At 33.8% G+C, this 15,073-nt stretch overlaps 1 protein-coding gene across 5 annotated transcripts in view; it reads left to right on the forward strand.

The window, feature by feature from the left end:
• The window catches only part of EML4 (EMAP like 4), a 130,172-nt gene that overhangs the window by 78,939 nt on the left and 36,160 nt on the right, over positions 1 to 15,073 (forward strand). For all 5 annotated transcript variants that reach the window (XM_036224760.1, XM_016142247.2, XM_036224759.1 and 2 more), the window contains 5 exons: positions 8,450 to 8,573; positions 8,910 to 9,059; positions 9,732 to 9,801; positions 10,919 to 11,029; positions 12,931 to 13,026. In XM_036224760.1, coding sequence (XP_036080653.1) covers positions 8,450 to 8,573; positions 8,910 to 9,059; positions 9,732 to 9,801; positions 10,919 to 11,029; positions 12,931 to 13,026 — 551 coding nt within the window. The remainder of the gene's footprint in view (positions 1 to 8,449; positions 8,574 to 8,909; positions 9,060 to 9,731; positions 9,802 to 10,918; positions 11,030 to 12,930; positions 13,027 to 15,073) is intronic.

Here is a 15,073-nt window from a genome sequence, read left to right on the forward strand (position 1 = left end):
AGCCTTATTTTTGGATTTTGAGTCTATTCTTTTGCCATTTTAATCAGCTATAGCCTGTCTGCAGCAGGCTCTTATTGCTAGAATATACCTTCAGGGAGAGCCTTTGTGCTTCAGCCTGTTGGGTAGGTGAGGATAGTTTGGGAGATAAGTGAGGTAAAGAGATAAGGAACATAGGGAATCTATGAAGGATAGCTTGAGCAAATAGGAACATTTGAGGACTAGTAGATGTATAGAAAAGAATAAGAGTTTGATTTTGGACAGTTATACTTGAGTTGTCCATAAGACTTCATCTACTTGTAGAGATGTGTAGCAAGCAACATAGTGCAGAGACTGAATTCACTATTACTTAGCTATGTGACCTTGAGGTTACTCTTCCCTCTTAAGTCTTTCGTTTTCTCATTTATAATTGAGATAATAATAAATCATCAAAATATTATTACAAAAATAAAGATAATGAAATGTTTAAACATAATTCTGGCAGAAATAAATTCGATATATGAGTGTGGCTGTAAAACCTTGCACTCAAATGTGTAGAGGAAGATGAAAGATGATTATTAAATAGATGATCTTTATTTGATATTGTAGATATATTTTTAAAGTGTGATTGGTATTCATTTCACAACACATTTTTTAAATACACTTTATTAATCCAAAATATGTATGTGTCACTTTTGAACAGTCTTAAAAATAAGACTTATTGGGGTTTTCTTTTAGCTCTTTTTAAACAATGGCAAGTGTGACTTATTCCCAGCCATCTGCTTTGATTTGGGAAGAAGCCATTTTACATTTGGTACATTTAGGTGAGTGGTAGGAGGAAAAACTTTACCTCAAAGGCCTGTGACCTTCAGGTACAGCAGAGTAGGAGAAGAGCTGTAAAACTGAATGTTCTTATCAACACTTAGGCAGAAGGAAGGAAAGGATGAGTAAAAGCAATGGGAGGTGTAATGGGATGTACACTGGGCAATTTCTGAGGCTAGGTGTGGGTGGAAGGACAGGTTATACCACTAAAAAGAGGCTCTTACTTAGATCTTTATCTACATTCAAATCCCAAAAGTCTAAACCCTTTCATTACTTTTCTCCCTAGTTATAGTGGATCTGCTCTCATCATGAGAGAAATAAAGACTCAACACATCAAGTTAAACTGCATTTTTCCTGTAGGACTATTTATTGTTAGATGTAGCAGTTAGGTTCTAGTACAATACTATTTATTTGGTAAGTTATTGATTAGAAAGTTTTGTGAACTAACTTGGGGGACTATAAGCACCTTTTATAAAATTATCTATTAGGCAAAATAGATAATAATCTGACAAATTTTTAACAAGCAAAATGAGTACAGCCAGTAAGTTCTTCTTTAACTATTAAGTTATCAAACATATGACAGTTTTTAAATATGGAAAATAAGTGTCACATGTTCTTATTTCTAGGGCAGAACCTGAATGCCCTCAAATTACTACATGTTACTGGTTTGTTTGGGGTTTTTTTCAGTTTTGAATAATCTTAAATTATTTTTCCCTTGTAGCATCTTAAACTTGTGCTCCTTAGAACTGGCACATAATTAATTGGTCATTGTTGAGAATCCAAATGACTCAGATCCTTACTGGAGAGAACCCTGCTTAATAGAGGAAAAGGGAACTCATCAGTCAACCAAATCTTACTCTTACTTCTGCTTACTACAGGTCTATTTAGATGGAAGAATATTTGTCGTAATATCTTAGAATCGGAGAAGGAAATGACTGTTTCTTATTAGCCACCTAGCTACCCATCTAAAAATGGCTTCAGATGAAAAATACTTAAAAGTCACATTGGAATACATACTGTCCAAAATCCTTTGGTAACCAAACAGTTGTTCAAATAACCAAAAAGTATAAAATGTAAAATCATTTACAAAATTAGAGAAAAATAAGTAATCTTGTCATTTTAAAAGCTATCACAGCTCTGTTATGTTCTTTATTGTTCTTTATCAGATACACACTTTAAACATTCATTTAACAAAAATTTATTGAGTGCTTATTTTGTCAGGACAGGTCCTAGATACCCAAATTCAGCAGTTAACAGTGTCTGAATTCAGTGGACCTTATATTCTCCATATAAAAAACATTTAATAAATACATAGTATGTCAAGTGGTGATGCATATTGGCAAGGAAAAAGGAGAGTAAATTGCTATTGTATAGAGAGTGGTTAGGGAAGACATTTCTGACAAAGTGATATTTGCGCTACCTAAAGGAAGTGAGTTAAATATGTAGCTATCTGGAGAAAAGAATTTCATGAGCAGAGAAAATCAAAGTCCATAAACCCTGAAGCAAGCAAGCATTTTCTTGCTGTGTTAAGCAACAGTGAAGAGGTCATTTATCATAGTGCACGTTCAATTTTGTTTTTGTTAGCCATTACATTTATAAAATACAGATTCATTCTAAGCAACAGAAGCTTCATTAGGCTTAGGAAAGGAAAGCAAAATGGTATAGTGGAAAGAGGATAAGCAGTAGACCTAGTTAGGGGTGAAATGAGTCTGTTTCTGTTTTATTTGTTTATTTTGTTCTCTAGATTCCACATACAAGTGAAATCGTGGTATTTGTCTTTGACTTATTTCACTTAGCAGAATACTCTCTAGGTCCATCCATATCATTGCAAATGGTAAGATTTCATTTTTCTTATGACCGAGTAATATTCCATTTTGTGTGTGTGTGTGTGTGTGTGTGTGTGTGCACACACACACACACACCACATCTCCTTTATCAGTTGTGTGTTGATGGGCTCCCGCATCTTGGCTATTGTAAATAGTGCTGTAGTCAACATAAGGGTGCATACACCTTTTTGAATTAGTGTTTTGGTTTTCTTTGAATAAATACCCATAAGAGGAATGGCTGAGTCATAAAGTAGTTCTATTTTTAATTTTTTGAGGAACCTCTAAACTTTTTTATAGTGACTATACCAATTATAGCAAGTCTTTTAAACGTTTTATGTGTCTTTTATTGTTGAAATAGATTTCTTTTCTATCTTTTCCCAAAGAAAGACTTTTTCAGGCAGTAAAAATAATCTAAAATGTTTACGCAAACTCCCATATCTGATATTTTCAAGTAATTTTGTGACAGTCACAGCTGTAAACAGAACAGCAAAGAGAAATCTGATTAACTGAGGTTTGGACTCAAGAAAGTAGTTAACTGTAAGTTGGTTTATTACAGTTATTAGTATAAGAATTGATTAGCTGATGTGTAAGACTTGGTTATGTCTCCATTGTAAGCTCCTAAGGGGCTTTTCCATCTTTGTAAAAGATGGAAACCTTTTAAATATTCATTGTGCATCCTCACACCACCCCCACCTCCATGTAGTTAAGAATTCAGTAAAATTTACCAGCCAGTTGAACTCTGTCTATAGAACCAAGAAAATTAATTTAAGTGTTTTCATATTTGTTCAGAATTTTCAGACCTAAGTTTTTGGCCTAGCCAGGAAAACTAACTACATAATATTTGGCAAATCTCACAACTAGGAAGTTTTGAAATCTATAAAATAAGATTAGATTATATTCTCCTGAATTCACTTCTCCTTCTTAAAATTTGGGAATCTACATTTTTTTTATGATCTATTTTAACAGCTAGCCCTTTGAAAAGGGATGAAATTTTGACTTTATGATAGTACAAATAAAATTCCTTGTTAAAAGTCCAAAGATTTTTATAGATTACATTGTTTCATTGGAATTTTAAAATAGTAAATTATTACTAAAATAGAGCCGGTCATTAACTGGGACTTGAAATCTTTTGTTTGGAAAAAAACATTGTTTTTTAGAATGGATTTTAGCCTACCTAAAATGGTCTTTGTCACTTTCTACTGTAAAATTATAGTCAATATTTCTAAGATCTTGTTTACCTATCATGTAACTGTAGTTTTGGGGACTAGAACTGGTAATACCAGAGAAAAAGCTCAAACTAAATAAAGATTCTTTAATTTTCTGTTTGCTGAAATCAGGTAGTATCACACCCCACATGCTACATTTTCGTTAAATATAAAATTCAAAGTCCAGTTTTGGTGGGCTCTTTAGTTCTAAAGATTGTAAACCTAAAAGAAAACAAAAATGGATTTGAAAGTAAAAATTGGGGGGAGAAAGATGCTATAAATTGCAGGCATTCTTAAAGTTCAGAAGGCTTTCTACAGTAGTACCCCCATAACACCAATATGTACAGTCATAGTCCAAACCCCGGAAGCTCTGCCATTGCATTTGGAAGCCCAAGTCTAGAAATGGAGCAAGCTGTGAAAATTGGAAGTATTAATCCTGGAGCAGAGTCGCCCTATACTACTAACTTCCTTCTCCACTCTACCTGAAGTGTTAGTCTGCAAAAGATTTTTAATCAGTTATTTACATCAGTAGGAATCATTTCAGCAATACTGCTTATCTTAGAACACCTGGGATAACTACCCCACAAAGTTTGGATTAGGACATATGAAGATCATTTTGCAATTAGGAAATATTAAGATTATTTTGGGGAACAGGAGAATCTAGGGGAGATGATGAAGTAGAAGGTCAACAAAACCTGAGGATACTGAAGGGGAAATGCTAGGTTATGTCAAAAAGACATAGAAAGGAAAATAACATCAAGAATATCAAATTTTTGCCTAGCATTCACTCAAAGATAGTAGAGGAGAAAGATCATCTTCTCTTCTGTTGTGCTCTCTGATTCCTGCTGTTGGGTCCAGAATTCAAGCTAGTATTTGGATTATAAGTAAGTTGTATTTTCAGGTAATTGGATTTCCATGGACTAGGCTGAGGATCTCACCATTGTCTGAACAGTATTGTCTAATAGAAATATAATGTATAACATATACGTGATTTATGTCCTAGTAGCCACATTTTAAAAAGTAAAAAGACACAGGTAACATTAAGTTTAATATATTTAATCCAGAATATCATTTCAATGTTTGATCAATATTAAAAAATCATTAATGAGATATTTTACCTTTTTCATACTGTCTTCAAAATCTGGTGTGTAGTTTACACTTAGAGCATATCTCAATTCAAATTAGCTACATTCTAAGTATTCAATAACCAGTGGTATCACTTTAGACAGATACAGAGCATAGTTTTAGACGAAAATGTTTCCCAGGTTGTAAATAATAGACAAAATTTTGGAGTACAGTCTAAAAACTAAATTGATCTTTCTAAACCTTGGTTTCCCCTTCTGTAAAAGTGGAGTGTTGGACTAGAAGAGGTAGCTCTAGGATATCTTTCAGTTCCAACATGTGTCTAGAAAGATGAATGATAGCATTTATGGTATTTTTATTAATAGTATCCCACAGAATTTCTTCTTTTATAATTAAGCTATCATTGATCAGATTCAATTAAGGATATTTATTTTCTTTGATCATAAGCTAGTAAATGGAAAAACTGTGATTCAAAAAGAGATCTGTCTTTATCACCAAGTTTGTGTTTTCTCCACTGTACTGTGTAGCCTCCCTCTCAGTCTCAGGAATTTTTATGGTGCCAGGGTAGGAGATAAAATGTTGAAATTAATTACATTTTGGTAAGCAATAGCTTTATTTCCGAATACTAGTAGCCCTACACTGTGTTTACTAATTATCATGAGATAGTTTAATAATTTATTTTCCTCGCATTCTTTTTCTTCGGGACCACCAGGCTTTGTTTTAATAGTACTGATCTCAGCTAGAAAGTAGCATTGGGGTAAAACAAATTGTTAAGTCCTTTGACTATAAGATCAAGAAGACTGACAGCCTCAGAGAACAGTCTGCAGTGAGAATTTGGATCAACAGTGATTGAGGAGAAAATAGGCTCTTCTTTGTTTATATATTTTACCTTATTCCCAAGGCAAAGGCTGTTATAGAAAAGAGAGGTTGCCAACTAGCAACCTGTGTGCTGTATGTTGGCCAAAGGTGTGTTTTTATATGCTACTTTTCCTTTCTTGGCAAAGGAGTAAACATTTTAAAATTGTAAATTTTGCAGTAAATTATAGATTTCCTACTTCTTTTGAAAAATGAGAAGATCTGGCAACACTGGGCCTACATCTTTCATAGAGTTGACTAGCTGCTGCCTCCCTAAGATGGGGTATGGGGTCTGCCTGTGCCCCCACTCCAAACCTGTCATCCTGTATTCTTTCATTTTGCATTTCCAGCCTGGGCCTATAAATATCTGAATTTGTGACTCCTGTTTTAAAATGTTCATGATAGAATCAGCAGAATTCGAGCTTATTTGCCTACACCTGCTGTTCTGTGGCCAGTTACTTTAAAGCTTATGAAGAGGTATTACAGTGTGTTAGATGGTTATAAGCACTAGACTGTGTTTAGAATGGTTACAGATTCTTCTCAAAGGGAAAGGAATGAATATTTGTCAAAGACCTCATATTATACTTTATAGTATGGTGTCTTATTTAATCAATCATAATTCCAAGTAGTAGTATTTTATATAATAAGAAAAATGCCAAAATCACACAGCTAGTAAGGATCTGAAACAGTCTTTTTCCAAAATTCATGTCCTTTCTGCTGTAATGTATTGCCTCCCTGTCAGTCCCAGGAATTGTTTACAATTTTGCCTAGATTATTTACTTGGCCCCCAGTGTATATACTGCCAGTATACAGTCACGGAAAACATTTTCATTCTAATATGCATTGCCATTTTTATATTAGAAAAGTTAACAAGCACAAGACAGTTCCTTTACTTTTACTTAGTTGCTTGTGTTGCTTGACAGTTGATAAATCAATACTGTATTCTGAGCTGCCTCTGTTAGCAAAGGAAAACTTTTTTTTTTTTTTCATTTCTTTGATACTATCCCTAACCCGTTCCCCTTGTTGGACATACAGTCTCTTCTAAGTGGTGGTAGAAGCGTCTACTAAATGTTTTACTTTTTTATTCAGAAAGCATTCATGGTATACATCTTTGATCAGAGGTCCTGGGAGAAATTTCAAAGGACAGGATATGTGCCTTTGAGAATTTATGTTCTTAAAAAAAAAAAAATAGAATGAAAATAATATAACAAATTCACACCTATAAGAAAGTAAACTGTACAAAAAAGGATGAGATACAGATAAAGATTGCAGAAGGGAGATAGTTGCAGCTGGTAATCATTTAGTTATCATCAAAGTTCAGCTATGCTAAAAATCATCAGGAAGCAGAGCCCACTCTTAGATTCAGAAGTAATAAAGACATACATCATGTGGTGTTAAAACCATGGCGTAGGAGGTATTAGCCTGTTCTTAGATCTTAGAGGCTGAGCAGCACACTTTGAGTAATAATAATAAAAATAACTTGAACTTCTCACCCATAACAAGCACAGTTTTTAAATCCAACTTACGAAATTCTTGTAGACATTCAGCAAAGTAATTTATCTTCTTTTATTGGTTTGTGTTATATAAACTTATGTACTCCTCTTAGTAGTTTAGGTCATTGTTAGAGGTTCTGAGGGTTGTATCAGCCTCTGGTTGATGACCACATTCTCAGTCTGTTTCTAATGCTGTATTCATATTTTGCCAGACAAGTTGGCAAGTGCTAGATAGCACTTAGTCCCTTAATTTCTCTTTCTCTTTTAGGTTATTTTATAACCATTTTACAAACACTGTCAGCATTTATTAAACCTGTCTGTATGTGGTTGGGAAGGCTGGGGCCAGTGATAGGTTGGGAGTTTTTTTGTTGGTTCCGTTTGTTTTGTTTCTTTTTTAAGGCATAAGAATCTCAATTGTTAAGTATTGTTTCCATTTGTGAAAGGTGTATATTGATTTGATTCAAGAGTTGTCTTTTTGACATTTTTTGTATTAGATTGTTGCAAATCCTATAAATAGCTACTGGTTTCTGTAAATAAAAGATGTTTTAGGACCAATGCTGCTAATTAGAAACTGTTTCCTAGTATTGTCTTTAAAATGTTAGTGTATTATAATTAAATTTAATTGCTGATTATAGGCACAGCTGTGAAGTGAGGGACATTGGTTGGTCCTCTTTTCCTAGTAGCTCTGCTCACTGCCATGTGTAGCAGAGCTCTTAGTTTCTCTTCCCAGCCTGACATGAGGATGTTTGACTCCTCTCCCTGTGGTGTGTTCTCAGGCCATGTTCTTTGTATGTCTTTACAACATTTGTGGGTTGATAAAAGTAGTGTTGTAGACATGGTTGTTGTCTACCCTGATAATCTTTCTTCTTTTCAACTATCAGAGAAACTTCTATCATAAAATTCTTTTCTTTTGCACTTTTCGACCTCATCCTTCCTGGCCGTGGTGAAATGTGTCAACCGATACAAATAAATTGTATTTTAATTATGAAAGTAGTTATTCTCATTTAAGAAAATGACCAGTAGTTTTTTCCTATGATGTTTTGGATGAGGTCTTTATACAAAAAACTGATATATAATGAGATGAGAACTCTCTTTTTTTATCATTTTTATTGTATCACATTAATAATCTACTTTTCTATGATTATTCAGAAAAGGCATCTGACTTAACTTTTGTCTCTTGTTTCTACAGAAGGAGAATATGTTAAAATGTTTATGCGAGGTCGGCCAATTACAATGTTTATTCCTTCTGATGTTGACAACTATGATGACATCAGAACAGAACTGCCTCCTGAGAAGCTCAAACTGGAGTGGGCGTATCCTTCTGTACCATGACTGCAAATTTGTTTATTTCGTTTAAGAAAAATTAGTATACAAAAAAAGTAAAGTAAATGTATTAAGCATAACAACTACTTGAGAAAGTAAGGAGATGCCACCTCTGATCCTTTCACATATCATGTGTATTTTGCTATTAGCAATTTAAAATCACTGAAATTAATATCTTCGAATAGGGCAAATAATCCGATAATCATGGCAGGTAGTAAAGTAGTTCCAGTTCACTCCCACTTATATTTTTTTGATTCCCTTAAGTATCCTTAAAAAAATTTAACACCTTGGAAATTATATTTATTAAAAACCTTGACTCTTTTAAGATATGGTTATCGAGGAAAGGACTGTCGAGCCAATGTTTACCTTCTTCCCACTGGGGAAATAGTTTATTTCATAGCATCAGTAGTAGTACTGTTTAATTATGAGGAGAGAACTCAACGACACTACCTGGGTCATACAGACTGTGTGAAATGGTTGGTATTGTTTAACATTGTTCTTTTTTTTTTTTTATGCTCTTTTTTTTTTAATTTGGGTTTTATTGGAAATGATTTCTCGTGGAGAGCTTGGAATTTAAGGATATTATGGGTATTCTGTAGAAAATATTTTAAAAAGAAAAAAGGACTTAAGGCCACCAAAATGGTTGCTGTGGTATCAGCAGCCATAAAACATTTCACGTATAAATCTCAATTAGAACCTATTTTGCTTTCTCAGATCTCTTATGGTCATTTCCTTCCTGCCTGTAGTATCAAATATATGTGGGATACACTAGACTTACAGGTATCCGAGGATGATTATTAGTTACCAAATATTTATCAATTTAATCTATGCAGATAAAATTTGGACTCGAGGCTTTCTTTTTGAGAGAAAGAAATCATGGCTGAATAAGAATCATAAGTATCCCATAGGATGTCGAACTGTAAAAATGTGAGAATACCTTTTCAATGATAGGCTTGTTTTTAAATTATTCAGTTAAGTTTGCTACTTCTTAGTTAAGTTCAATCATTTATTGCTAAAGAAGGTAAATAGGTCACTTAGATTTTTAATGATTAAAAACTATTTGTTTTTTAAAACGTTCGTAGTAAGGCATATTTCTGCTGTTTCACATGTTATCTGTATGTAACGTCGTTGTTTATACTGCTTTTTAGCCTTGCTGTACATCCCGACAAAATTAGGATTGCAACTGGACAGATAGCTGGAGTGGATAAAGATGGAAGGGTGAGTGGTACAGTTTTATACCTTCGGTACCTAGTGACGTTGCTGTTAGAATGGAATTGATGGTAATTTTTAATACCTCATTTTATTCTAAAATTTAACTACTAAGAGATTTCTAGTATAAGCTGGGGGGAGGGGATATTAGAATATAAGAACAGTCCACAAAACAAAAGAGAATGCTACTTAAATTTTTTTCTAACAGATGTTTTCCCTAAGGAAACTGTTTACTTGTCAAAATGGGAGAAGAACCGATAAGCTTGTTATTTTTCTTTTTTTTTTTTTTTGACGTAGAATAACTTAATGCTTACCAGAGGTACTGCGATTTCCCTAAATTTATAGACCCCTTGATTTCATATATGGGTTAGAACTGAAAACATTTAAAATTTTTCAGTTACTATTCAATATTATTAAATAGCTTACTTAACAAATTCATTATTTGTAAGGATCAACAGTGAATATTAATGATTACTGATTAGCAGTATATGACTGTATTCATGACATTCTCTGTTTTCAGTTTCTTTAATAAAAAGGAATTGGAGGGGTTATATTGGATGACTTATAAGACCTCTTCCAGTTTCACATTCTGTCTTAAGTACTGTTTGCTCAGCAATTAATTAAACACTGATTTTAAAAAGTATTATTTTCCCGGGAATAAAGGCAATGCCAGAAACAGGGTATCTAGAGCAAATTCACCTGGGTTAGAAACTTGAATCCACTTTTTAATAGCTGCATAGCTTTGGGCAAGTTATTTAAATCTCTGTACCTCAGTTTTCTCTTCCATTAAATGGTGATTGTAGTACTGCATAGCTCTGGAATTATGATATTTAAATGAATTAATACATATGATGTACTTAGAATTTTATATGACACATAGTAAGTACTTTAGTCATCTGCTGCTACTATTGTCACTTATTATTTCCTTATTTTCATGGTATGAGAAGAAAATACGTGTTCAGGATTCTTTAAGGACATGTCTAAATGTAGTAGCTATTTTTTTATTAGATATTTATCCATCTCTATTTTTAAAGACAGCAAACAGTTCCGCGTTGTGGTATTCATTTGCATCCGCATATATACCAGTTTGTCCTGCTATCTTGCGTTTTATCCATTGTCTTTGCAGCCTCTGCAACCCCATGTCAGAGTGTGGGATTCAGTTAGTCTAGCCACACTGCAAATTATTGGACTTGGAACTTTTGAGCGTGGAGTAGGATGCCTTGATTTTTCAAAAGCAGTAAGTAATAAATTTTAAAGGAGTAATTAAGTATGCTACACAAAGAAGCAAAAAACAAGTTAAGCTCAGTTTTGTGTGTGTGTGTATGTGTCCAAAGAAAGTGATAACTTTCAATTGAAAAATGAGATATTAGCTGTTGCTTAGTAATAGCCAGTATTTTAACCTAAGTACTAAAGAACTTTGGTTTAGATAGGATCCAAGATACTGCACTTAATTATACTTAATTTTGTTCTGTCCTGAGGTAGGATTCCATTGTAGTAGCAGGAAATGGTTAGAAGAATACATACATAGCACAGTAAAAAAGAAACAAGAATAAAACATACTTCTGTTCAGCTTAAATAATGGAGATGTTTTATTTCGAAAATTCACAGATGTAAAACTTGGCCTAATCTGCACAAACATTGTCTTTTCTTAATGTCACGTTGGAGCAAAAGAAATAGTCAAACCTTTTATATTCATTAAAATCATGAATTATCTTGGTTCTGAATTGATGACAACATGAGTTTAAAATTCACTGTCCAGCAATCTTACCTATGCCTGGAGGCTTCATTCTGAAGGGAAAATAAAACAGGATGTTACTCATTTAAACATTCCATTTATTCTTGAATTATATGTAATTATTATAGAGTATACAGAAGACCTATATTTTAGAATTTATAATTTTTAAGTTAAAATGTAAATATTCCTCCAGATTTTATTGGGTGTCATTCATACTTTAGAATATATTCATGTATTCATGTTCTCTCTTCAGTTCCTAGCTATCAGCAGCTATATTCTGGATTATGGGAGTTTTGTGGCACATGGAGGATAGGACATTTTTAGATCAGAAAGATAAATTTGGGTGGCTCTATGAGCTTTGCTAGCTTAAAGGCACTGAATGTCAAGGGTCAAATGAGTCAGGAATTGGGAGAAAGGCATTTAGAAAAGGAGATAAAAGGACAGAAAGGAAATTCTTTTACTACCCCCCCCCACACCAATCTCAGTAGCAGGAACTGTTGTCATTTTGTTGATACTATTGTTACAATGTTAAGACTGTTTCCAGTTACTTCAAACTCTTAACTTTTCCTAATTTAGGTAATCATTCCAATACAGGCTAAAAGAAAGAGGAAGAGAAAAGAGTAGGCTTTGCCCTTCCTTGGTACCTCTTCTCTTCACCACAGTATTTCTTTGTTCCAGAGACATCTAAGGCATATACTACAAAGGCTACTAGAGAAAAAAACCCACAAATCTTTAATATTATCCATAGTTCTTAAACTGGGAGACTTAAACTGTATGAATGAAAATGGTTTTGGAAAAACAGGAATTTTGTTATGTTTTTCTTATGTAGCCATGTTAATCTAAATCAGGTATATTATAGAAAACTGAAATGGGCAGACTTTAGCCATTAATTTCAGCTTGTTCCATCAAACTATCAAAATTTAGTCAAGAGCCATGTCATGAAATTATGCATATTTCATGCCTACCTCAAGGGTATATACTTTACATTTGATCTTAGCCAAAAGTCCAAAAAGTAATTGGGGTGGGAGACATGTATGCTTTAAATTCAGGGAGCCTAGAGGGAAGCATAAGATGCAGAAGAGACTAGGGTATCCTCAAAATGAATTATTTGTTATCTCTGAACAAATAGGAGTAGCTAGATGGCAAGTAGGAATCAACCTAGGGAAAAAATTAAAAATAGAACATATTTTAAAAAAGAATCTTTATTATATTTCTGAAGAAAATACAGTCTTAGTAGTAGATTTATTATATTTCAAGGAACCATGAGTTTAAAGGATTTTCGATTATCATAATGTTGGCAGGTTTTGGTTTTTTTGGGATGGGGAGCAGTTTTAATAGTATGGTATTTCTTCTTAGAAAGTCATCCTTATCTAAAAATTTTAAAATGCCTTTGACTTCTTTAGGATTCAGGTGTTCATTTGTGTGTTATCGATGACTCCAATGAGCATATGCTTACTGTGTGGGATTGGCAGAAAAAATCAAAAGGCGCAGAAATAAAGGTAAATCAAAAAAATTTCTGAGTATCTTTTAGAATACAGTATTCATTTTTCAGATCCTTGGAAGTACATTGCACATATTTAAGGTGCAAAGTATACCAACTGGCCAGATTCATCAGATTTATTGATTTGACATCATTTTTATGATATTAAGAATACAATTCTTACAGTATTCTTAAGATTGTCATGCAACTTCAGCCAATTTCAGTGTTATTTTAGACCCTTTGCGCTACCAAAATGCCAAAGTAGATGGGTGTCTAATGCAAAATTAAGACTAAATATGCTACTGGGCTGCTGCTGCTTTAACAACGTGTGTTAGTTCATTCAATCTTTAAAGCTTTAAAAATCTAAAGGAGAAATTCAACCTTAGGAGTATGGCTGATACAGCTGAAAAGCATATGTAATGAGAAGCTTTTTGGTCTTAATTATGTTTGTGGGATTAGTATATAAAATGCTACAGCGTATTTTATGGTTGTTATAGACTAGTGTTGATCCCCTTGTGTGGATGAGGCAGGCTATGATTCGTAAGAGAAGAATGTAAGGTTAACATTGCAACTGCATTCACATGGGTCAGAAATGGCCTCATTCTGACAGGCTTTCAAAGGGATTCAGAGTGGCAGGATGACTAAAAAAAGCCTATGACATATTTGCTGTATTCTTAAATAACATCCCATTCCTCTTCAGTTGCTCTCACTCATGTTTTCTCTCTGGCTCTCTTTTTCCCTCTTTTTCCTCTCTCTCTCCCTCTCTCTCCCTTTCCCTCCCTCCCTCCCTCCTCCCACTCCTCCTACTCCCCTCCCCCTCTTTCAGCAGTTTTATATAAACTTCAAACTTTAAGACCAGGTATTTTGGTCAAAAGAGATTATTTCTTTTTGTGTAAGTTAATCTTTTGAAAGAAATAGAGTATATTTGATTGTTCTTGAATATAAGATGTCAGGAAACCTTATGAAGGCATAAATGAAGATAAAGATTTTTTTAGCCATCATTCATGAGGAAATTACACAGAAGTGAAATATGTGAATTTTGATCCTTTGTATTAAATTGTCATTCCTCAGAGTTATGTCCCATGTCCTCCACTGATACCACATACCACTACCACGGCCTTAGTTACTATCTGCTGTGTCCCACATCAGTTAGCTCCAGCCCTGGTCTCTCTCACAGATTTAAACCTACGTTATTTTGTTGCCCGCCAGGCATCTTTATTTGCAGCCCTGCGAGTCAAAATCAACATATCCAAATCTGTACTAATCATCTTTAGCCCTCAATCAGTATCACCTCTCAGTGATTATTAATACCATATTCCACTTATTTACCCAAGCTAGATAGATACTTGGGCATCATTCATGTCACTCGCTTCTCACACCTAGTCAGCCAGCAAAGTGACTTAAAACGACAAAAGCTAACTTAAATAGAATTTATCGATTCATGTTTAGAGAGGAAAAGAAAACCTCTAGTAAAGGTCATAAGGGAATTTAGCCTTAGGAATGACGTAATTCCAGTGCTAGACCTCTGATTCTCTGTCTCTCCTCATAGCTTTTCCCTGTGTGTTGACCTTACTCTTTTCTGCTGTAGATGAGCTCTATTCTTGGCTAAGTCATAAGGATTTGGGGAAATTGATACATAACTTGTTGATTTTTTTAAGTTTAAGGCAGCTTCAAAACCTTATTGGCAGAAATTAAAGAAGACTTAAATAGAGCATTATACAGTAAAAATGGAAGACAGTATTATAAAGATGTCATTTTCCGCATATTGATCTATGTGTCCAATATAGTCAAAATCCGGCATGGTTTTTACAGAAGTTGACAAGCTCAATATTTGTGGAAATATTAATGGGTAAAAACACTCTTGTACACTGCTGCTGGGCATATAAATTATTACAGCCATTTAGGAAAACTGAATTTGTGTACTAAATGTACATAATGTATGTACATTCTGTATGCATGTGCATACTCTCTGATCCTTCCTGTTCCACTCCTACATATAAACCCAACAGAAGTATATACATATGTTGACCAAAAGGCAAGTAATCAAAAATAATTGTAAAAGTAAA

This window comes from Rousettus aegyptiacus, unplaced genomic scaffold, assembly GCF_014176215.1.
Source record: "Rousettus aegyptiacus isolate mRouAeg1 unplaced genomic scaffold, mRouAeg1.p scaffold_m13_p_7, whole genome shotgun sequence".
NCBI lineage: Eukaryota > Metazoa > Chordata > Mammalia > Chiroptera > Pteropodidae > Rousettus > Rousettus aegyptiacus.